The following is a 23,019-nucleotide window of genomic DNA, read 5'->3' as shown; positions in this document are numbered from 1 at the left end:
ACCCAGAGTTGAGTGAGGAAGAACCCCTTAGAGGAACAGAGATAGCCAGAAAGTGAGGGAGCCACCCTTGGAGATCAATAATCCCTGGTTAGGTGTGATCCCAAGAAAGTGAAAAATACCCCTTTTTACAGATGCCTTTTCTTTAATCAAATCTTATCTGATTAAGACTATTATCAATCATTGGAAATTTCTGTCTCTACTCTTTCCAACGCCACCAAGGTCGCCCCAATCGGAGCTCTACAGCTTGAGTTATGGTGGCTTGAGTGAAGCATCCTTTGCGGCTCAACAACCGCTACTGCCTGAGCGCCCGACGGGAGCGGCCTTCACCTTTGGCTCCGGATTTAGCCAAATTTTGGCCAAGTCCTGAAGCAACCCAGTGCCCACCACAGACCTCCACTTGCCCGCGCTTGACAACTACGAGCCTGCCCCAATCTGCCGCCGCTGCGCCCCTGGACACTTTCGGTGCTCCAGTAGAGGTACATGTACTTGTTTTAACCGTTTCTCTAATTTAGAACTTCTATCATTTAATCCATAGAAACCACTGAAGATTATTTTCCACATTCTAGATATATTATAACTATTTATGTTAGTTCTTCTCAGCTATAGTTATTTTTTGCTTAGAACATCAAAGAGTAAATAGTAGAATCTATCTGAAATTCCTAAAAAAATGGTAAATCAACTGAAATTTCTACTTCGATAATTCCTGCTCCCTGTGGATCAACTCCTCACTCCTGCTATATTTTTTTTCATATAGAGTAGTTAAGGGAATATAAATTTTATTGCTTAAATCCAAATAGTAACAACGACATCTAAACCTATATTTGGATTTATCACTCCAATAAAAGTCGAAGAGTCTTGGTAACTCCATGTCTATCCATTCTTGATAAATTTCTAAACAAATCTAGATAGTATTTTCATATAGTTAGGACATGAACATCTAGTTTCAATGAAGTTTTCTTTTGTGCATTCAACAAACACTTGGTCAGCATCGTTTCTCAAAACAAATTCAATCAATTTTTTAAATATCTCTCAACCGATAAAAAATCTCTAAAAATACCCAATACTATAAAAAATAACATATCTCATTTTACTGATTTCTTAGATATAAAATACGCCTAAAAATCATTTTTGCATCTTATAGAAACATCATATAACTGGTTTCTTTCATTCAGACATTTCGTTGAACACACCATATCCATAGTCATTTTCAAATGTTCACTCTGGATGTTCTACATAAATTGACGTCTAGAAATTCTATAAAAATTACCTAAAATCTCTACTATACATATACCATCATCACCCAAATTTTCATTTTCAAGTAAAATCACTAAAGTGAATTTTGTTTATTAAATCACCTTTAAATTCTGTTAAACATTTCTACAAACATCTAGTGGTATTTGTTCATTCCCTCGATTGTGCCATATTTCATTGTTCCTTAATAATTAAGACTTCCCTAAATGTCTTTTAATACTACACCTAATCTTATTCTGAGATTTCTTCCAAATTGTCCTATTTGGAATTCAAATAACCATATTAATAAAATAGGTTATGAGTATTACAATTCTAGAATCCCTTCTCTCTACTCCCTAACTCATTAATTAATTCTAGCTCCAAGAACCAATACTTGAGGAGATAACTTTACTCATAGCTATACATATTTGAATAATATTTGAAATTTATTAATTTTATTTGATAGAAGTGAAAGCAATGACAACTACATTGATACATCCATTTTTTATTTATCGCCTAAAGCATCAGATTTCTTTGATTCATTCTTGTTCTACAAGAGTGTGTGTGAGAAAGTTCAAAGGTCATCATGATTCTTAGAGAAAGAGCACCACTTGGTCCTTGGGGGAAGTGATAACAGGGTTACTAAGATCTCCTGAATGTTTGATTTTAATTTTCTCACCATTTTGTCTACATACATATTCCATAGGATAGCCTAGACTTTGAAATTTCCAATGAATCAAAATATACTAAAAAATTCCTCTGGTAGCAAAAGCTACAGCATTTTTCGTCTACTACTCATTTTTGCTCCAATTTCACCACAGGAAGTGCGACCTAAGGTTTTATTTGTCCGTAAAGTTTATTTCTTGCCCTTAAAAAAACCCAAAAATTCTTTAAAATCATAATAAATTATTAGAAACATCATAAATATTTTTCTCATTTATTTAAAATAGTTTTTACTAGTTTTCCATCATTTAGTTGATTTTCTCTATAGAAAATAGTTAAAAATATGAAAAAATATGAAATTACCAAAAACTTATTTTAAAATATATTTGAATTAAAATCTAATCTCTCATTACCTTGTTCTTGTGGATTCCACCCTTACCCTGTTTTAAGGAAAGATTTTAAATATTGTTACATTAAGCAGATCCTTAAAACAACTTATTTAAACCCAAATTCTGGTTTATCAGCTATTAGTTGATAATAATGTTTTTTTTACTTAATCATTTCATTTCCTTTTTAAGGGCAAGAAAACCAACAAAAGCCTTGTATAAGGATCAATTCAGACAGGGCTTTACTACCTCGAGCCTCAAACACAAAACCCAGAATGTTTATTGGAGAGGAAGATTCTTTTGAAATGTGCGTACACATCTTGGGGATCCATATTTCAAAATTGTTTAGACTTAAATAAAATAATTTTCACTACCTACCATTCATATTAATAAAACATGTTGTGAATCCTGTATTATTTCAAAGTCTCATAAACAACCATTTTATTTTGTTCAAGTTTTCTTTAAGAACCACTAGAAATTATACTCTCATTTATGGGGCCATCACCTGATATTTCTCATTCAGTTTCATGTATTATGCTATCTGATGATTATAGCAAGTTTTCTTGGTTTTATCCTCAAGAAGAAAAGTGATCTTCTATCACTATTTACTATTTTCAAAAATGTGTGTGAAATCAAATTTCCAAAATAATCAAATACTTTTAATCAGATTGGGTGGAGAGTATCAGTCTCTTCATTAGTTTTTTCAAACAAGGGGAGCCACACACTAGTCTCTGTCCACATATATTAGAACTTTCTGGGAGGAAACATGGACATTTAGTGGAAACGGCTATAACTTTACTACATCTAACTAGCATGCCATATTTGGGATGATGTTGTATCCCTGTTGCTTTTCTTATAAATGGATTTATCACAGCTGATCTTGGAAAATCTGTATATGAAGTACTTCTTAAATTACAAGTGGATTACAATTTTCTTAAGACCTTTGGTTTTTTATGTTATTCCTCTTTGAAGTTAGATGAAATATCAGAATGCTGAGTCTTCTCGGGGTACAGCTTGATGCACCTTAAATACAGATGTCTATCTTTGAAATTTGTTGTTTCAAATCATGTTATTTTAATGATCATATTTCACTTTCTCGTATTCTTCAAAATTCAATGAAACCTCTGAACTAGTCGACAGCCATCCTAAAATTTAAAATCATACTGAGAATGATGATGTATAAAATATTTCTCCTACAAGTGTAGCATTCAAACAAGACCAGACTCAAGGAGACTAGTACCCTTATTTTCTAGTTTTCCTTGCATCGAGAAGAAGACTCTCTAAATGACCAATTATTATCTGATGACTTACCATGCGGTACAGATAATTTATCTTGTCTTGATAAAGGACAGACTCAATCATCTCTTCTCATCGAAGACAACTATTCATGAATTGAAGTTATCTCTTTCACTTTAGATTGGTCTTCTAAATGAGGCTTCGAATAAATAATTAAACATCTGACAGATGTTTATCTCTAAGAGGTGTAGACCTAGGAAAATGTCATAGAGAAACAGCCAATGACTCTCAGAAAGGACAAAAACTAAAACATTTATTTTATGCCCCTGTCAGACATCCTATGCCACAGTGTATCACAGCAGCAAAATCAGACATTATTGAACCAACATCCTTCACTGCTGCATCCAAAGACAAAAATTGGATGCAGGACATTCAAAATGAAAATATAAGGTTAGGAAAAAATCTAAAATGATGTCTAGGCCCCTGAAGTCTTAAATATCACATTGTAGGGATGAAAATGTGTTAACAAGGAAGCCTTAAATGTCCCCAGGGCCTGGTTTTTCAAAAATTAATGAATATCTCCTACAACTTGGGTTCATAGGGTCCAAAGCAGACACCTCATTCTCTTTAAACCACAATCGGCTAACCCAGTTTTCTTATTAATCTATGCCGTTGATATATTAATTGTTTCTCCAATTTATTTGATATTGATCATCTCCAGCATACACACGTTATTTGGGACATTGTCCCAGCTCATTATCTCTTACATATTGAGAAAAATACCCAAGAAAATGGTGATTTTCTCTCTGATTGAAAATATGTAGATTCCTTGTTAAAAAAAATGCAAATGCAACATAGAAAACCTTTAACCACTCCATGACCAGTAGCTCAACGTGCATCCAATAGCACTTATGTGATTGCTTAAACCAAGTACATGAACATAGTGGGATCTCTCCATTATGTCACATCCACTTGACCAGGCATAACCTTTGCAGTCAACAAGGCATGTCAAATAATAATGCACAGCCCCAATGACACCGACTCGAAAGCACTGAAACATTTCCTATGCTATATAAATGGAAGTGTTGTTCATGGTCTCTTACTCATAAAAAAATCTGACTTCTCACTACCCGATTTCAGTTATGATGATTGGACCGGTGATCATCTTGATCACCGGTCAATAGGAGCATATCTAATAAGAATTTTATCTCATGAAGTTCAAATAAGCATCCCGCCGTGGTATCCAGTACCTAAGAAGAATAAGGCGCTAGCAAACACAGCCTCTGAAGTCATATTGGCTCACTCTCTTTGCAGTGAACTTCGAATTTCCAAACAAATGACCACTCAGATTCTGATGTAACAACATCAGAACTTCCTATGTAGCAGCTTTCTTCATGCCACAATAAAACATATAAAATAAATTTTCATTTTGCTCGTAAACAAGTCACAGCCAAGAAGGTCCAGCCCAACTTTGTAAACACCAAAAGGCCACTTGCTGATCTTCTAACAAAATCCCTTCCAAAGTTTCATTTTTATGCTCAATGTCGTCGCTGTCACCATCTCTGACGCTTTACGTGAGAGGTTTGTTAATTTAGCAGTCACGTCAGCCACGCTATCTGCCTCGGGGATTAAATTATGTGAGAAACTAGTAATAATTGAACAGGTACCCTCCTCATTAGACACTAGCGGCTAGGATTAAAAATAAGTTTAAAGATAGATAGGATTGAACATAGACGTAGGTAGGATTAAATATGGCCCATGGATCAAATATAGAAGTGTAGGTCTATAACGGTTGTGATTAAAAGAGAGAGGCCGTTAAAACGACTTTATATATTTTAATATAAATACAAACCTTCCTGTATTGATCTTATTTGTGGAATACATTCCAACTCATCCGATCTTCTCTATGCATGTTTCTTCCTTCTCTTCCCTTTCCTTGGTCCTCTTCTCTATGCATGATCTCGGATCTTTTCGAAAGTGATGAATCTTGTATCTGAGAGAGAGAGAGAGAGAGAGAGAGAGAGAGAGGGAGATAGAAAAAGACATGTGCGAATGGTTTTCTACTGTGACCGAATGAAGAAAATGACCATTTAAAAAGCCTAAGCGGCACACTGGAGCATGTCCATGAACTCGGAGAAACAAATCCTTCCATCGCCATCGTAATCATAAGCGTTAATCATCAACGCGCAGTCATCGATCTTCCAGCCCTCGGAAAACCCTAAAGCAAGAAGCACGAAACTCAACTCCTCAGCGACGATGAACCCATCTCCGTTCTTGTCGAAGACTGAAAATGCTCGCTGGAGCTCCTCCACGCTCGCAACCTTCTCTTCTAAAAGACGAGAAGCTCCTCCAATTAGCCTACATTTTGTACAGTCACCGTCTTCCTCGTCTCCTTCTTCCTCATCGCTCGATATTTCGAGGCCAAGCTTTCCAATGACCGTCTTCGCATCTTCTACCGTAGGAAAATCACCGCTTGAAGTTTTCTGGCATGATGGGCAGTCTTTTATTTCTTCTTCCGGGGAGACCGTATCGTAAGAGGCGGTAATCGGCTTGGTGCAGCGGTGGAGACGGACAAGGAGGTGGAAGAAGCCCCAGATCATCATCATCATCTCTTCTCCAGAAGATCGCTGAGGAGAGAGAGAGAGATGTGATGGAGACGGGAGGAAACTTAAGATGAAAGGGAAGGACGAGTCATGTGTTGAATAAGAAGTCGTTTTTGGCGGTTGCTTCACGGAAGGGTGTGAGAAGTTTCGACGTAATTGATTGCCGGCCTCGATAACTTCCTCCCGCCTACGTCTTTCTGGAAAGGGCGCTTACTACGAAACGTCACGAACTCCGTTTTTCGTTCAAAAAGTAGCACAAACTTTTAGTTTTGTTCAAAATATAACACGCGCCAATCAGAAGACGCCATTTGGCGTCTTCTCTTTTGCCAACGATGGTCCAGAAGCTGACGTGGAGTCCACCTGGTAGCCAGGTAGACTCCACGATGGCATCCACGCCAGGTGGACTCCACGTCAGCTTCTGGACTTCGCTGGCCGTTGCCGCCGCTGCCCGTCGCGGGCGGCCACCGCGGGCGCCCGTCGCCGCCCGCCGCCGCCGCCCCTCGCCGCCCGCCGCCGCCGCCCCTCGCCCTCGCTCACCCTTCCCATTTTCTCCCTCTCATCGTCTCTCCCTCTCTCCACTCGTTCTCTCTCTCTCGACCTCTCTCCCCCTCTCCTGCTCCTTCTCTCTCCCTCGTTCTCTCTCCTCTCCGTCTCACCCTCGCTCCCACTAGTTCTCTGTCTCGCATCCCTCTCTCGTGCTCTCGTTCTCTCGTGCTCCCTCTCCCCCTTCTCTTTCTCGTTCTCTTGGTCTCCCGCGGTCGTTCTCTCCCCCAAACTCTTTCTCGCCCTCTCTGTCTCTCATCCCCTCTCTCTTTCTCGTTCTCTGTCTCTCATCCCCACTCTCTTTCTCGTTCTCTCTCTTTTCCCCCCCTCTCTTTCTCGTCCTCTCTGTCTCTCATCCCCTCTCTCTTTCTCGTTCTCTCTGTCTCTCATCCCCTCTCTCTTTCTCGTTCTCTCTCTTTTCGCCTTCTCTCTCTTTCTCGTTCTCTCTGTCTCTCATCTCCTCTGTCTCCCTCGCTCTCTCTCCTCTCCGTCTCACCCTCGCTCCCGCTAGTTCTCTCCCTCTCTCTCTGTCTCTCATGCTCTCTGTCTCATTCTTCCACTTGTTCGCTTTCCCTCTCCCCACATTTCTTAACACCTCCCTCTCGCCCTCTCCCCCGCTCTCTCCCTCTCGTTTTCTTTTCCTCTCTGTCTCTCCCTGTCTCTGTCTCTCCCCCGTTCTCTCTCTCTCTCTCACGCTCTCTCTCCCCCGTTCTCTCTCTCTCTCTCTCACGCTCTCTCTCCTCCGTTCTCTCTCTCTCTCTCTCACGCTCTCTCTCCCCCGTTCTCTCTCTCTCTCACGCTCTCTCTCCCCCGTTCTCTCTCTTTCTCTCTCACGCTCTCTCTCCTCCGTTCTCTCTCTCTCTCTCTCACGCTCTCTCTCCCCCGTTCTCTCTCTCTCTCACGCTCTCTCTCCCCCGTTCTCTCTCTTTCTCTCACGCTCTCTCTCCTCCGTTCTCTCTCTCTCTCACGCTCTCTCTCTTCCGTTCTCTCTCTTGCACGCTCTCTTCTCTCTCCCGTTCTCTCTCCCTCGCGCACGCTCTCTCTCTCTCTCGCTCGCTCTCTCTTCCGCTCTCTCTCTAGCGCACTCTTCTCTCTCTCCCTCTCCCTCTCTCTCTCGCTCGCCGTCTCTCTCTCACACACTCTCTCTTCCGTTCTCTCTCTTGCACGCTCTCTTCTCTCCCATTCTCTCTCTCGCGCACGCTCTCTCTCTCACGCTCTCTCTTCCGTTCTCTCTCTCTTGCACGCTCTCTTCTCTCTCCCATTCTCTCTCCCTCGCGCACGCTCGCTCTCTCTCTCTCTCACGCTCTCTCTTCCGTTCTCTCTCTCTTGCACGCTCTCTTCTCTCCCTCCTGTTCTCTCTCCCTCGCGCACGCTCGCTCTCTCTCCCTCTCACGCTCTCTCTTCCGTTCTCTCTCTTTTGCACGCTCTCTTCTCTCTCCCATTCTCTCTCCCTCGCGCACGCTCTCTCTCTCTCTCACACGCTCTCTCTTCCGTTCTCTCTCTCTTGCACGCTCTCTTCTCTCTCCCATTCTCTCTCCCTCGCGCACGCTTCTCTCTCTCTCTTTCACGCTCTCTCTTCCGTTCTCTCTCTGGCACGCTCTCTTCTCTCTCTCCCTTTCTCTCTCCCTCGCGCACGCTCGCTCTCTCTCTCTCCCTTTCTCTCTCCCTCGCGCACGCTCGCTCTCTCTCTCTCTCCCTCGCGCTCGCTCTCTCTCTCTCTCTCGCACGCTCGCTCGCTCTCTCTCTCAAGTTCTCTCTCTCTCTCAAGTTCTCTCTCTCTCTCTTTCTCTCTCTCTCTCTCTCTCTCTCTCTCTCTCTCTCTCTCCAACTCTCCGAGCCCCTCTTTCTTGCTCTCAGTCTCGAGAATGTTTCATTAATCCTATTTTCTTTCTCTCCTCCAACTCTGTCAAGTCCCCCTCTTTCTTGCTCTCAGTCTCGAGAATGTTTCATTAATCCTTTTTTCTTTCTCTTCTCCAACTCTGTCAAGTTTGCTTCATTATAGGTTTACCCGCTTCTTTTTCTATCTCTATCACCCTACATGCTGCAATGTCAAGTTTTCTCCATTTCTTTGTCTTCTCCTCTTTTTATTTTATTCTTCTTTTCATCATCCGTTCTTATTTTATTATCTTTTTCTCCTCTTTTTTATTATTCTTTTCTTATTTTATTCTTCTTTCTTATTCTGTCCATTTCTTTTCTACTTATTTTATTCTTCTTCTTCTTCTTCTTCTTCTTCTTCTCCTCCTTTTATAGTCTTCTTTTACTTTTTCTTCTTTGTTACCTTTCTCCCACTATTTTCCTTCTTCCTCTTTCTCCTTATTCTCTTATTTCTCATTTTGTTTCTTTACCTTCTTCCTTTTCATCTTCCTTTCTTCTTTAATTCTTCTTCGATTGTCCCACCATTGTATTCTTATTTTCATTTTTCAAAATGGGCTTTATAAGTGACTTTGCAATAACTTTTCCCTTTGATAAGGTCCATACTATTTTTTTTATCTTGAGTTTTTGTTCTTCAACTTTGACTAGTCAACATGGCTGAACAGGGACCGGACGAGACCGGACCGGAACCGGACCAATTCTTAGGTAAGGTATAGATCCTTGCTAAAAGTACGGACTGGACCAGGACCGTCAAACCCTAGGCATGTTTACAACATATGACCCAGGATTTATTTTAATTTGTCTAAAAAAACTAACGTTTCTGTTTGCTGGAAGTGAGAACATTTTGCATTGGTCACAGAGCAACATTCATTCCCGATCGAAATAAGTTTCATCTAACATGATGCTGGAAACAAACTTATATCCGATTCTTCATTGATGTCTTTGTCTCTCTATCAATTTCGTTCTACTGAAACATAACTACAAATGGCGGACCTTAATTTTTTTCTGACGAGTCAAAAAATTAATGGAATAAATATCATAAATCAATAAGAATTATTACATGAAAAAAGAAAGAAAAATAAACTAACAGAGTCATATTTCTACTATTTAGTTTCAACAATAAAATACGAATATTAACTTCAAATTTAACGTTGTACACAAGATAATATTTTATCTGTTATAGACAGGCGGAGAGATAAGAGAATTGGCCTTCATTTATAATTGAAACACAGTGTGGTCAGGCATTGACTTTATAAGTCCTTTGCGGAAATTCCTCTTGTATTCTACACAAACATCAAATACAAATTTTTCATGGGATGAACGCCAATTTTTTGCTCAACCTAAGAAAACGACCACTATCCCACGAACTGGGTGTAAATGATTTATTATCGAATTCATCCACACATATTGTAAAATATTATCATCTTTCTTTCGGTTTTGAAATGTTAAAAAAAATTAGGCTTAAGAGAACTTAAAGTTAATAGATGAGGGGATCTATTCAATAAGTGAGGTCCTCACCTGAAACTAGTTCCATGATGAATATAAAAGTATAATAAGGAAATTATAGAAATTTTTTTTATAACTGAGAAAGGAAGAGACAAAAGAGTAAAGAGTCGTCTGGAACTGGCCCGATGGAAGAGCATCATTCCAAAAAAGCATTAGGTCTCGGAGAATTATATGGGATTTTTGGAACTGGGGAGGGATGCATCAAAAACAGAGGGAGATGCTTGCTGGCACATGGTTCTGATACTTATCCATGAAAAGAGATAGGATTAAACACATTAAGGTAGTTCAACTGCATGAGGTATCAACTTATATATTGTAAATGAGCTTCAGGCCGTGTCTAAAAGATAAAATGGGAAATGACAATGAATTGGGTTGTTGACCATACGAGTGAGCCATCCAGAAATTTTTCCGTGTTAAAACACCGAAAATACAAGCTTCACAACTCTACAATTGGATCTTTTGGATCTGTCTGAAGCAGAAAAAGTGGCCTGCCACAAAGGCAGACATGTTTTGGGATCTTAATAGTCTCTTTGAACTGGAATTGTGGTATTGTGTTCCCAAGTAATGAGTGGATACCCTGGTTATCCCCAATTTGATCACCCAGCTCATCAAGGGCTTGAGGTTCGGTGGAAGATCATTTAGCTGAGGTGGCACATTGATAATATGAAAATTACTGCATAAATAGCATGAGTAATACATAACTATCTGCATAAAATAACTATGTTTGCATATTATCATGTTTTAAATTGATTAAACTAGCATTTACTGTGGATGTATGAAATTTCCTAATTTTTTGTTGTTTTTATTTCATTTTTTCTGACACTAATTTCATGATGGATTTACTCTTATAAGTTATAGAACTTTTATTTTCAATTACTAAATGTACTTATTGATTTTTTATGTATTTTTCGTATTTTTTAGAATCTTGAAGTGATAGATTCACACCATAGTTATTTTTTTGTATGTAAATAGTGCTATTGATTTAGGTAAGCATTTAATGCTTCATTGAGATTTATTGAAAATAATTTTTAACATCTATTTATGCAAGTCAATTTATTAAATTAATAGCTTTCTTCATCTCTTGATGAAAATGATACTAGATGACTAATTAGAAGATTTTTGATTCACTTATATGAGTGTAAGGTCTGAATATGATCTAGGATTTTAAAATGAAAAAATATAATACTATAGGTTTTATTCTGTTATCTTAGATAATTTAAGGGATAATATGAGGTACACTAGTTTGGGAAATTCATACTGGGGTCCCAAAAGTGCTTCAAAATGCGTCATAAAAGTATATATCTCCACAGATGAAGAAAAAATTTAGTCAAACCAATAGATAGCATTATAAAGTTGTATTTTTCAAGTGTGACAACATTTGTCACTACCATTTTCAATCATTGTTGCCATCGTCATCTGAAGCTTGAGTGATGATGACAACTTCATCAAACTCAATCTCCAATTTATGAGTTATGATTTCAACATTGTCTCTCCTCGTCTAGGAAATCTTAACAAAGAGAAAACAATGATTTTTCCAATCATCATCCTGGGGAGAAAAATGATAGTTATAATAAATATTTGTCCATGTCTTCTCATCATCATCAATGATGGTGAATAGGTACTGAAAATTATATATGTGTGCAATTTAATGAATATTCCTAAGTAGTTTGAATAATGTTCAAATTCATATATGTTCCTTAAACTCCTAGTTAGTGGGTTTACCTACATTGAGTGAAAGCATTGATCAAATCTTTCATCATCATGTAGGAATCTGATCGTTGGTCATGTTGTCAATGGTTAAAATAGTTGAACACAAAATTGCATGTGGAATGTTTATATACATATTCACTATCATTGACAACATAGCCGAGTAAATCAGACATCATTCAACTATTTAAATTTTGAAGTCAATGCACATGTATACACATTAGATATTAATATCTAAATTTATTGATTATTTTCTCGATCATAATTAATAAATCATAAATTATTACTTATTTCAAATATTTAAACCTAATACTTTCAAAAAAATACCAGAATTCTTGGAGCAGAAGATATTATTGACTCTATCCTTTAGGTTCAAATATAATTTGTTACAACTTACCCACTTTCTCTGTCATTTAAATTTTATCAACTATTTGATAGTGATTTCTCTTGATTATTTATGAATTCTATAAGTCCAGATTTATCCCTAATTTCATATCATGTGTTTCCTCTTGGTCTTGGAAAGATATTGCAGTAAAAAGAGAAAGAAAGAGATCTTGCATTATAAAGAAATATGCAAGTTTCTTACTTCTTCCCAAATCTACAGTAATGGGTGCGGGCTTGTGTAACAGAACATCTGATGTAATGGAATGGCTGGCATGATGGAATGGAATGACTGGTATAGCAGTTTTAATGTTTTTTGAATATTTTATTTTTAATTTCATTTGAAATTTTTCACAATAAAAACTATACAAGGCCCTTTCATTGTTTTGGATATTCTATAAATTTTGCCATTAGATCATCAATGCTTCTCATATCTGCCTCCATTGTTGATAAATCAAGTTTATGTGTGTTAATATTGTTGTTACTAAATTTAATCAAATGATGTGTTAATGTTTAATCTCACTCTAAGATGTACAACAGAGAGTAAATTCGTCTACTCAGGGATTGGTGTTTGAAGGTAAAATTATTTAGTCATTTAGAAGATAGGGATAAAAGATTCTATAATAATAATACTTGTAGGAATTTTATTATTATGATTGTTTAAATTCCAGATAGGAAAACTTGGGAGGGTATCTTTGAAGATAGTTAAGTGGAATGAAGATTAACAAGAAGCAACTTAGAATAAAATCACAAGTGATGAAAATAAAAGACAGCACTGCGTGTTCATAGAAATACATAAGGGGAAAGGAGAGTTTATATATTTTTTATACACAACTTTTACTCGACTGATGTAATTCGAAGCTGGAAAACTTTATCATGAGAATATATGTAGATTAGAGATTTAAGATAATTTTTATCTATTTTAGAAGTCAAATTACATTAGAAGCTACTGAATAATCTCAAAAGACTATGGGTATAAAGTGATTGAGGAAATGCCAAAGTGAATGAGAGTATTTATATAATGTTTTTCATGCTTAATGCAGATATTCAAGAAATCAACAGAATACAACGTGTGAATTCAATGGTTTCCAGGTATTTTTAGATATTTTAATTGTATAATAAATATTCTAAAAGAATTGAATAAAATTTATTTCAAAAGCAATGCAGACCAACAATTTGATGAAATGCACAAAAGAAAAAAAATTCACAGAAGAAGTGAAATTTGTGCTTTGGTTGTATGTGATTATCTCCCAAGTTTTTTTCGAATCATATCAATTTTAAAGTATTAATTTTGGGTATATGTTGACTTACTAGAGTTATCTCCTGTTTTGGGGTCGATGATCGCTGTAGACCTTCCTTCAGGCGATTCTTCCTCCAAGTGAGTCATCAGTTTTTTTTCTCGATTCCATGCATATGTTCTTCTCTCTTTATGCCAAAGAGCTGTCACCACTCCAACTGAGATCTTCCAAGGAGAAGAGAAACATCTTAGGGAGTTCTACTCTCTATTTTCTTGTTCTGGGATTCAATTTCAACAGTGTTGAGCAAGATCCATTCGTGGAAGTCTAATTCAGGTTTTATAGGTGAGAACTGATCCTAAAATCTTCCTCGTCATTATGGAACCATTCCTTACTGCTTTTTGTCAACGATTGGGCAGATATTCATCTTTGTTGGGTTCAGTGCCTTGGTACATGCATGGACAACATCATTCCATGGATGCGGAAGCATGTTAATCAATTCATAATCGATCTTTGAAAACATACATCAAATGTACCTTGTGTGGAACTTTTTCCACCCTTGACTTTGTCACTTTGAGATCGTTCTGAAGCTTTTCATGTGCTCTGCCTTCTTCTTCAACTCATGCATTATAATGAATATATCATATTAATGAAAAATGAAAAGATGTGGAATCTGTCATTGTTTGCCGATCGCATATATGTCCATCACTTTGCATGTAAAAGTTACACCTAATGATTTAAATATGCTTAAAAGCAGTGGGAAACATCACACTTTTTGTATAGAATACTTGTAAATTTTTTAAGTGATTTTTATTTATGAAACTAAAATGAAGTTGAATAAAATTTATCCAAAACTATAATTTCTGGATTAATAGTAGTGATGATGCAGAATAGGAAGAGAAACAGATACAGGACCTGTAGTGGGCGGGAAGTTGCACCCACATGCATCCACCTAGCTTTGATTTCCTTGTGTCATCCCTGTCTGGGCATTGTGACTTCACTGCTCTTGACGAGGTTATAAACTTTCTACAAGTCTTGAAATCAATAATTATTGAAGTAAAGTATAGCTATTCCTTATCTAGTTATGGAGAAGGAATTAATTTTATATCTATATTAGATACACATTTAAGAAAATTGGACTCAAAATTAAAAATATAAACATAAATATATCCAAACACACCACTATTAGACCCATTAGTGCACATCTTTACATGGCCACCAAGGCAACTTGATCCACCAATGCCAAAGGTATTTGACTACCACACAGTAAAGGGGGTCCCATGGTGTCATTATAATATTATCAAGGATATCTACACATAGCCACCTTTTAAGCGCCTTAGTGGGGGTTTGATTATCTGCAAGGATCCTCCAATGCCAAAGGTATTTGACTACCATACGGTCAAGGGGATCCCATGGTGTTATTATAATCTTATCAAGGATATCTACACATAGCCACCTTTTAAGCCCCTTAGTGGGGGTTTGATTATCTGCAAGAATCCCTTAACAAGCTAATCAGCTCTGAGTACATTCTTTGCATTTGTTTTCTGTCATTTTGTATATTAAATACCTATCGCTTCAAAAATTCAGTTCAAGATGTTACAAAAAGTTGTGCACAGATAAATAAAAAGTTCAAAGTTTCAAAGAACCCTTTAACCAAATTTCATCTTAAAATTTAAAGAATAAATAAAAGGTAACATATTTCACCCTCAAGATACACAACACAGGTGTGAATAGCTTCAAGTTTTATATAAAATAAATTCAAGAATAAAATCTGAAATCATGATGGTATGCATTCATCTGACATCAAATATTATGTAGACATGACCCTCTCAATAAATAAAAACTCAAAAGTTAATACAAAGTATCATTTTAAATACAACACCTGAGCTACCTCAATCTCCCATGGGAAAAACAGTCACACTTATGAAACAGATGCAAGAATAAAGTCCAAAACATGTGGCTACACATTTTTCACGTGGCACTGAATAAACATTACTCAAAAATCACTCTCTCAATAAATGAAAATTCTAAGTGTAAATCCAAAATCTCATTTCAAATACGCACCTGAAATATTTAGAATACATGTTTAAAGATGAGTTATCTCAGTATTATGATCCCATATGATCTCATCGTGATTCACTAAGCTTGATCATGCATTCTTGTACTTCATCATAAGCATCACACAAGCATTAAAATGAATAGATTTTATTAAGAAACAATTAACAATATATGAAATTTGTGAGTGGCATGTCGACCGCATATATTTCCATAACTTTGTGTGTAAAATTTACATTAAATAATTTTATAATAGTTAATAAAATCATTTATAATACTTAAATGATTTTAGAATACATTAAATTCATTGTGAAAACAACCTCACTCCATATCTTGCGTCACAATTTCAGTCTTTGGAGTAACTGTGAAACTAAAAATAAGTGGCAAAATATTGATCCAACAGATTAATAGTAGTAATGAAAAAAAAGAGTCAACACTGTGAAACAAACACAAGAATAGAGTCCAAAACATGTAGTTACGCATTTTTCACACAGCACGGAACAAACATTATGCAAACATCAGTATCTCAAAAACAAAAATTCAAAGAACAATCCAAAATCCCATGTCAAATACAACACCTGAACTATCCCCAATTCCCACAAGAAACATTCACACCAATGAAATAGAAGCAAGAACAAAGCCCAAATCAATGCAGGTTTGCAAAATAAACATCACCCAAACATCACTCTCCCACCAAAAAAAACCCAAAGGCCAAAAATCCAAAAAAACCCACTTCAAATACAACACTAGATCTAAGTCAACCTTCCAAAGGCCCAAAAAAAAAAGATGAAAAAAATAGGTGAAATGAAGCTGCGACCATAGTGCATGATCGTCCAGGACATGGAGGAAGGACAGTTCCGAGTTTTGGAAGTTCATGCATCCCGCCCAGAATAATTTCGTCCACGGCCCATCCCATCCGGAAACCGTCTCGTTCAAGACATTCTCGTCCCGTCCCACATCCCTGACGCCGCAATATATTAGGTCACTCGGAATGACACGTCGCACAGCACGTAGCCAAATTCCAGCTAGAGCCCTCAGGCGGATATACGACTCCCGCAGGACGCCAAAACTGTCTTGTTCATTGTCCAAGGCCCTGGACGACACGGTAATTTCATATAAGGATGAAACAATCATCCCATCAGAGGACAATTTTGCCAAGATTACCGTCCCGTCCACATCTGTGCACTACAGATGACAAGCTGAGCACAGAGCAAAGCAGGCCGCCGATGCGTCTTCTTCCTCTTGTTCCCAGAGAGCCATGGCTCCAAGCCCTGCTGAGCCACTGCTCGACTTCAAATACAACAACAGAGCTACCTCAACCTTCCAAAGGCCAAAAATCCAAAAAAAAAACCCTCTTCAAATAAAACACCAGGGCTACCTCAACCTCACAGAGGCCCAAAAATCCAAAACAAAAAAACCCACTTCAAATAGAACACCAGATAGCTACCTCAACCTCCCAGAGGCCAAAAATCCAAAAAAAAAACCCACTTCAAAAACAACACCAGAGTTACCTCAACCTCCCAGAGGCCAAAAATCCAAAAGAAAAACCCACTTGAAATAAAACACCAGAGCTACCTCAACCTCACAGAGGCCCAAAAATCCAGAACAAAAAACCCACTTCAAATACAACAGCAGATAGCTACCTCAACCTCCCAGAGGCCAAAAATCCCAAAAAAAACCCCACTTCAAATACAACACCAGAGCTACTTCAACCTCCCAGAGGGGCCCAAAATCCAAAAAAAAAACTTCAAATACAACACCAGCGAAATGAAGAGAAAAAACAGAGCTACCTCACCTCCCAGAGAGTCCAAAAAAAAGAGAAAAAAAAAAAAACTCAAGTGAAATGAAGCTTGGTCAAGCAGAGCACAGAGCAAAGGAAGCCATCGATGGCTCCTCTCCCTCCTCTTCTTCCCGGAGAGCCATGGCTCCGAGCCCTCCTGAGCCGCTGCTCGAGCCACGCCCACCTGGCCCAAGCCCACGCCTCTCTCCTCCGCCGCGGCCTGGACCAGAGCAGCCCCCATCTCTTCCTCAGCGCCTGCACCGCCCTCGGCCTCCCCCTCTACGCCCTCTCCGTCTTCTCCCTCTCCCCCCATCCCCACCCCCTCTCCTTCCCCCTCGCCCTCAAAGCCGCCGCCTCCCTCTCCGACCGCCACGTCACCCCCCAGCTCCACTGCCACGTCATCCTCTCCGGCCTCTCCCCCGACCTCCACGTGTCCTCCGCCCTCCTCCTCGCCTACTCCTCCTCCTCCCTCCCCTCCGCCCTCCAGCTGTTCGACGAAATCCCCCACCCGGACCCCGTCTGCTGGAACACGATAACCGCCGCCCACGCCCGCCGCGGCTACATGGACCGCGCCCAGTCCCTGTTCGACAGAATGCCCCGCCCCAACGTCGTCTCCTGGACCACGCTCATCTCCGGCTACGCCCGCTCCGGCGCCCCTGCCGCCGCCCTCGCCGCGTTCCGCCACATGCAGGCCCAACCCGGCCTCCGCCCCGACACCGTCTCCGTCCTCGCCGCCGTCTCTGCCTGCGCCAAGCTCGGGGACCTCCGCTCCGGCATCTGCCTCCACCGCTACGCGCTCCGCGGAGAATTGTTCAGGAGCGTCCCCCTCACAAACGCGCTGATCGACATGTACGCCAAGTGCGGCAGCGTAACGACTGCGATGGAGGTTTTCGAGGCTATGCCCGAGAGGAGTGTGGTGACGTGGACGACGATGATCGCCGGGCTGGCGAGGCACGGGCTGGGGGAGGAAGCGGTGGCCGTGTTCGAGAGGATGGAGAGGGAGGGGCCGGCGCCAAATTCCGTGACGCGGCTGGCGGTGCTCGCCGGCTGCAGCCACGGCGGGCTGGTGGAGGCGGGGCGGCGGGTGTTCGAAGCGACGACGGCGCCGACGGTGGAGCATTACGGGTGCATGGTGGACGTGCTGAGCCGGGCCGGGCTGCTGAGAGAGGCGAGGGAGTTGATAGAGGGGATGCCATTCGAGGGGAACGCGGCGGTGTGGGGGTCGTTGCTGGCCGGGGCAAGGAGCGGCGGAGACGAGGAGTTGGGGGCGTTTGCTTTGGGGAAGTTGACGGAGGTCGAGCCGGAGAACTGTGGGAATTATTCGCTAATGTCTGATATATATGCTGGGCAGGGGAGATGGGGGCAGGTGGGGATGATGAGGAAGATGATCAGGGATGGAGGGTTGAGGAAAACGCCTGGTGGGAGCTCTGTGGAGGTGGATGGGCTGGTTTATGAGTTCACCTCTCGTTGTTCTTCTCACCCTGAGCTGGAGGGTATAATGAACACGCTGGCGCATTTGAGTGCCCACTTGAAAGAAATGGTAATGGGAGATGCGCAGTTTTTCTCATGATGATGATGGTTATGATGGGAAGAATGCAGATGCTTTCATTTTTTTGTTTAGGAAAAATGAATGACGGTATGTTTAAAAGAGATGATAATGAAGATGCTAAGAGCATTATGGTGATGATTATCATGATACTTGTGAATGAGAGAGAGAGGATATCATTGTTGAGAATTGCTTCTGTTTGGAGATGAGGGCGAATCAGAGAATTTTGCGCTGTTAGTGACTCTCAGCCATTATCATGTATCATGAATTAAATTAGGGGGTGGGCACAAAGATTATGAATGAGTTTACCTCTGAAATTCTTCTAATGGAAATGCTACTAAATACTCACTTGAAAATTTTATGTCTTTTGCTGATGGCAAGAAGAAAGACGAGGCTGGTCTGAAGAGCGTAGGAAAAGATAGAAGAAATTAGCGCTTGCCACCTCCACCGCCGAGTTTGGGGCCTTTGGGTGCCTTGGGCACGGCTCCCTTAGCTTGACTTTTCTGGCTCTTGGCTACCAGCTCAGCTTTCTTGGCTTGCTTCTCATCCTTAGTCTTCTTGATCCTCTCCTTGATCTCGCTGTAGAGAAGAAGAGATTAAGCTACTCTGCTTAGTAATGTAGTAACCTTTTTGTAACGTTTTAATAATGTAGTAATTTATAAAAATGTACTTAAGCTACTCTACTTAAGAAGAGATTAAGCTACTCTACTTAATAATGTAGTAATTTTTTACTAATGTTTTAATAATGTAGTATTTTTTTAATAATGTACCTAAGCTACTCTACTAACGTTTTAATTATGTAGTATTTTTTTTCACACTTACCGCAAAGCGGCTTCTCTGGCTGCGTCCCTAACCTCTGCCTTCTCTGTTCTCCTCTTCTGAATCACTTCCAAAGTGGCGCCGACGATCGACCTAGAGTAGGGCTTCTTGGTTGCCCTGCGTCTCTTCTTCACAGCTTCTGCGTGGATATCCTGCACGCGTCAAGAGATTTAACAGAGATTAAAATGAGATTAAAATGATATAATCAATGACGTTATTGTGGATCAATGGAGTTATTTAGTGTATTTCAAACAGTTGTGCAGTGAGAGACTGTAAAATTGTATACCTTTTTGTGCTGCTTTCTATAAACTGCTGTCCATGAAAGCTTGGCGGGCCTGAGACGGTTGTGGAAGTATCGCTTGCACTTTGAGTTGGCGAAAAGGAAAACCTGAAGAACAAAAAGAAGTCCTTAAAAAACAATAATTGGACTAATAAATAGCAAAGACAGAAACAGGGGAACAAAAGTAACACCTGAGAATCGGCCCTAATGAATCGGATGCCCTTCCCGGGGTAGATTTTTGCGCCACTGAAGCGGCATAGCTCCGTTCTGTTGATTTTTATACAAGGGAAATACGGAATTAGCATTGGGAAAATTATGTTTTGAGTATAATAAAAGTAAATATTGGTTGAACTCACTTGAGAACCATCTTGAAATAGAACCCTAAGGACTTTCCTTTTACCTGACATCAAGGTGGGAAACGAAAATGGTGTTTAATAATTCAGCAGATTAGACGACAAAAACACAACTATGTAACACCAGACGCGTACAGATTAAAAGAGGATTTCATGTGGGAATCAGATGTTTGGGAAGCTTACTGATGCTTCTAATAGATAAAAAGGGGAATTCACAGTTATTTCAAAAAAAAAGGGGAATTCACAGTAACATTAAGCGACATAAGACGGTTGGACGAGGTAATCATACGTGTCATTAAAATGTTTAATTGGTCTACGCAGATTCCTTCCATGAATATTGGCGTAAATCAAGAAACTTCAATTGATACTTTAATCAGGAAAATGTTTAATTAGGAAAGTCGAGCTCAACGGGTTCTAGGAGTGCAGATAACTGCATTAATCGAATAATTTAACGTAGGAAACTTCAAATGATAGTCCTTGGCGACGCAAACGTTTCCATCAATTCCAATATGAATGAAAGGTGAAGTATGATTAAACAATTGCTTCTCATCGATCAAATAGTTTAGCACACGCACGTTCTAATTATTTAGTTGAAATCACTAATATCGGGTGACAGTAAATATTGACGAAGTTGCTGAAGCCAGATGCCAACAATCCGAAAATGGAGATCAATCGCAACAATTAGACTGAAAAAATGCACTGGCAATCTATATTCGATCCACGCATGAAGGTATTATAATCTTAGTGCATCCAATACATTTTTCACTAAATCAGCCTATCACAATACGGCTCCTACCAACAGGATGGCTTAACCGGACATTCACTCAAATCATGTTCAACCTTGAAAGAATTCACTCGAGTACAGAGATTGAAAAGACGCCGAAATGGCGGCGAAATAGAGATTTGAAATTAAATCACAAACTAAAAATGGAGAATGATAGAACGACGCACTGTCAAATCGACGAAAATCAAAATAATAACATGGAAAAACAGCATTAAAAGTATGAACAAGGAGGAGTTCAGCCGTTCTACCTCTCGCCGGAAGACGGCGGCGCCCCAAGAGAGACCGAACACCCGCAACCCTAATTGACAAAAATGAGTTTTAATACTATCAGTCCTGTCTCTGCGGCACAGTTTAGCTTAACATGATCCCACCAACTGAACTGTACTGCGTTTCGGTTCGGACAGGATCCGATCCAATAGAGCATCCATTCACAGCTGCTGAAGCTCGGAAACAACTATATGAATAAATAAATAAACTCCTTTACTTTTGATTTCATTCACATTAATTGTTCGACTTTGTCTTAAAGATATTTGTAGTAGACTCTGGGAAAGTTTTCATATATGTTAGTATAAGCGTTGGCATTAACTAGAATTATCCCAAATGATGTTACTATTATATTTTATACTAAGTATAAATCTGCATCATTGTTTGACTGTCTAATTAAAAAAAACGATTTTCTGGCAAGTATTCATAATTAGTTTAATGACTAAATAAAATATCCAAAAAATGCAATTTATTGATAATTATTATACATCATCTTCCGGTCATCATTTTCACAGTCACTTGTCCATGGCCAGGGAGGATGCTGATGCATTTGAATTCTCATCTTATCGACGAAAGAAGAGAATGAGGATAATAATTCTAGACAGCCGATGAGTTTGAATGTGATTTAATTTGAAAAATATTAATGGGAACTAAAATAATATTCAACTTGGGGTCTACTAATTCAAATGTTTTGTAAATCAAAATTCAGTGTGGATATCAATTTTGATGAAAATTCAAAATTTTATTTATTCGGTATTGGTGAACCATTCTGTCTAATTTAGAAAAAATATTATTTACTATGTCGATATAATAATATGAACAATTAAAAACATATAAACAAATGTTTGACATAAAGTTGTGTATATATTATTAATTAACAAAAGACTGTGATCTACTTTGACCAGTAATCTAATCTCAAAATATATTGCGTAGGAAGTGTCTATATCCTATTCAGAACTATGTCTATATGGGAAACATAGCTGGTCTGAACCAAGCATTTATCTCCAAACTCCGGTGCATTAAGGTACCTACAAGTCTATCAGAGGCAATACAGGACCTGAAAGGGAAGATCCCCATGGATACATGATAAAAACTTTGCCTAGAAATAAGACATGGCCACTTGTCTCCTTACTTTTTGGAAAGAATTATGCACGTTCTATATTAATTTTCACCTTTAAGTATAAAAAGAATGAGTACATTTATAGGTATCAAAAGAATGGGGACAAAACAATGGGGACATAGTTATCTAGCTACGAATGAAATATATTCATTCACATGTCAAGGGGGAACATTAGAAGTCAGATTCATGTATCATTTTTTTATTTTCATTTAACCGTTCTTTCATGCTACTTTGACCATACCCAGAGGTTTAACATCTAATTTCATGATTGATATTAGGCTCTTGGTTTCAGATCTTATGATCTGAACCAATTATGTACTCTATAAGGGGTGTTTGACCAAATAAATAATATATGGAAGTCTTTTTGTTTCTATTTCTCTCAAACTCTCTTTCTTCCTTAGTTGGCCCTAATATTCCCCAATCTGCTCCCACAAGACTCAAAGACACAACGAATTCATAAGAGTTTCCTTCAGTGAACATGTCCTTGTCATAATATAAGGGCATTTGCAGTAATTAAATGATACATTATGTTAATAGAAACATGGTAATAAAATGATACATTACGTAATTAAAAGGTTGATATAATATGGAAAAAGTAAATATGAGCACAATAACCATGTAATTAGACGTACAAATGGAAATTTCTAAAATCAAAT

General features: G+C 39.0%; 3 protein-coding genes across 3 annotated transcripts; 1 reads left to right on the top strand and 2 right to left on the bottom strand.

Annotated features, from left to right (window-relative positions):
• Window positions 1-5,614: 5,614 nt before the first annotated feature.
• Window positions 5,615-6,124, bottom strand: LOC144703149 (putative calcium-binding protein CML45). The gene has a single exon (XM_078575287.1). It carries the CDS (start codon window positions 6,122-6,124, stop codon window positions 5,615-5,617), a length of 510 nt encoding a protein of 169 aa, XP_078431413.1.
• Window positions 6,125-17,086: 10,962 nt separating this feature from the next.
• On the top strand, window positions 17,087-18,881 carry LOC144708165 (Pentatricopeptide repeat (PPR) superfamily protein). The gene has a single exon (XM_078581397.1). It carries the CDS (start codon window positions 17,304-17,306, stop codon window positions 18,765-18,767), a length of 1,464 nt encoding a protein of 487 aa, XP_078437523.1. The 5' UTR covers window positions 17,087-17,303; the 3' UTR covers window positions 18,768-18,881.
• A 155-nt stretch (window positions 18,882-19,036) lies between these two features.
• LOC144708181 (large ribosomal subunit protein eL24) lies at window positions 19,037-21,328 on the bottom strand. Its single transcript, XM_078581398.1, has 6 exons — window positions 21,228-21,328; window positions 20,199-20,242; window positions 20,034-20,109; window positions 19,849-19,950; window positions 19,566-19,714; window positions 19,037-19,322 (listed from the first exon to the last, which is right to left on the bottom strand). The coding sequence occupies exons 2-6, from the start codon at window positions 20,207-20,209 to the stop codon at window positions 19,172-19,174; spliced, it is 489 nt and encodes a 162-aa protein (XP_078437524.1). The 5' UTR covers window positions 20,210-20,242; window positions 21,228-21,328; the 3' UTR covers window positions 19,037-19,171.
• Window positions 21,329-23,019: the final 1,691 nt, after the last annotated feature.

The sequence above is a fragment of the Wolffia australiana genome, chromosome 1 (assembly GCF_029677425.1).
Source record: "Wolffia australiana isolate 7733 chromosome 1, ASM2967742v1".
NCBI lineage: Eukaryota > Viridiplantae > Streptophyta > Magnoliopsida > Alismatales > Araceae > Wolffia > Wolffia australiana.
The sequence above is the reverse complement of the archived record's forward strand: the minus strand, read 5'-3'. Positions and strand labels throughout refer to the sequence as shown.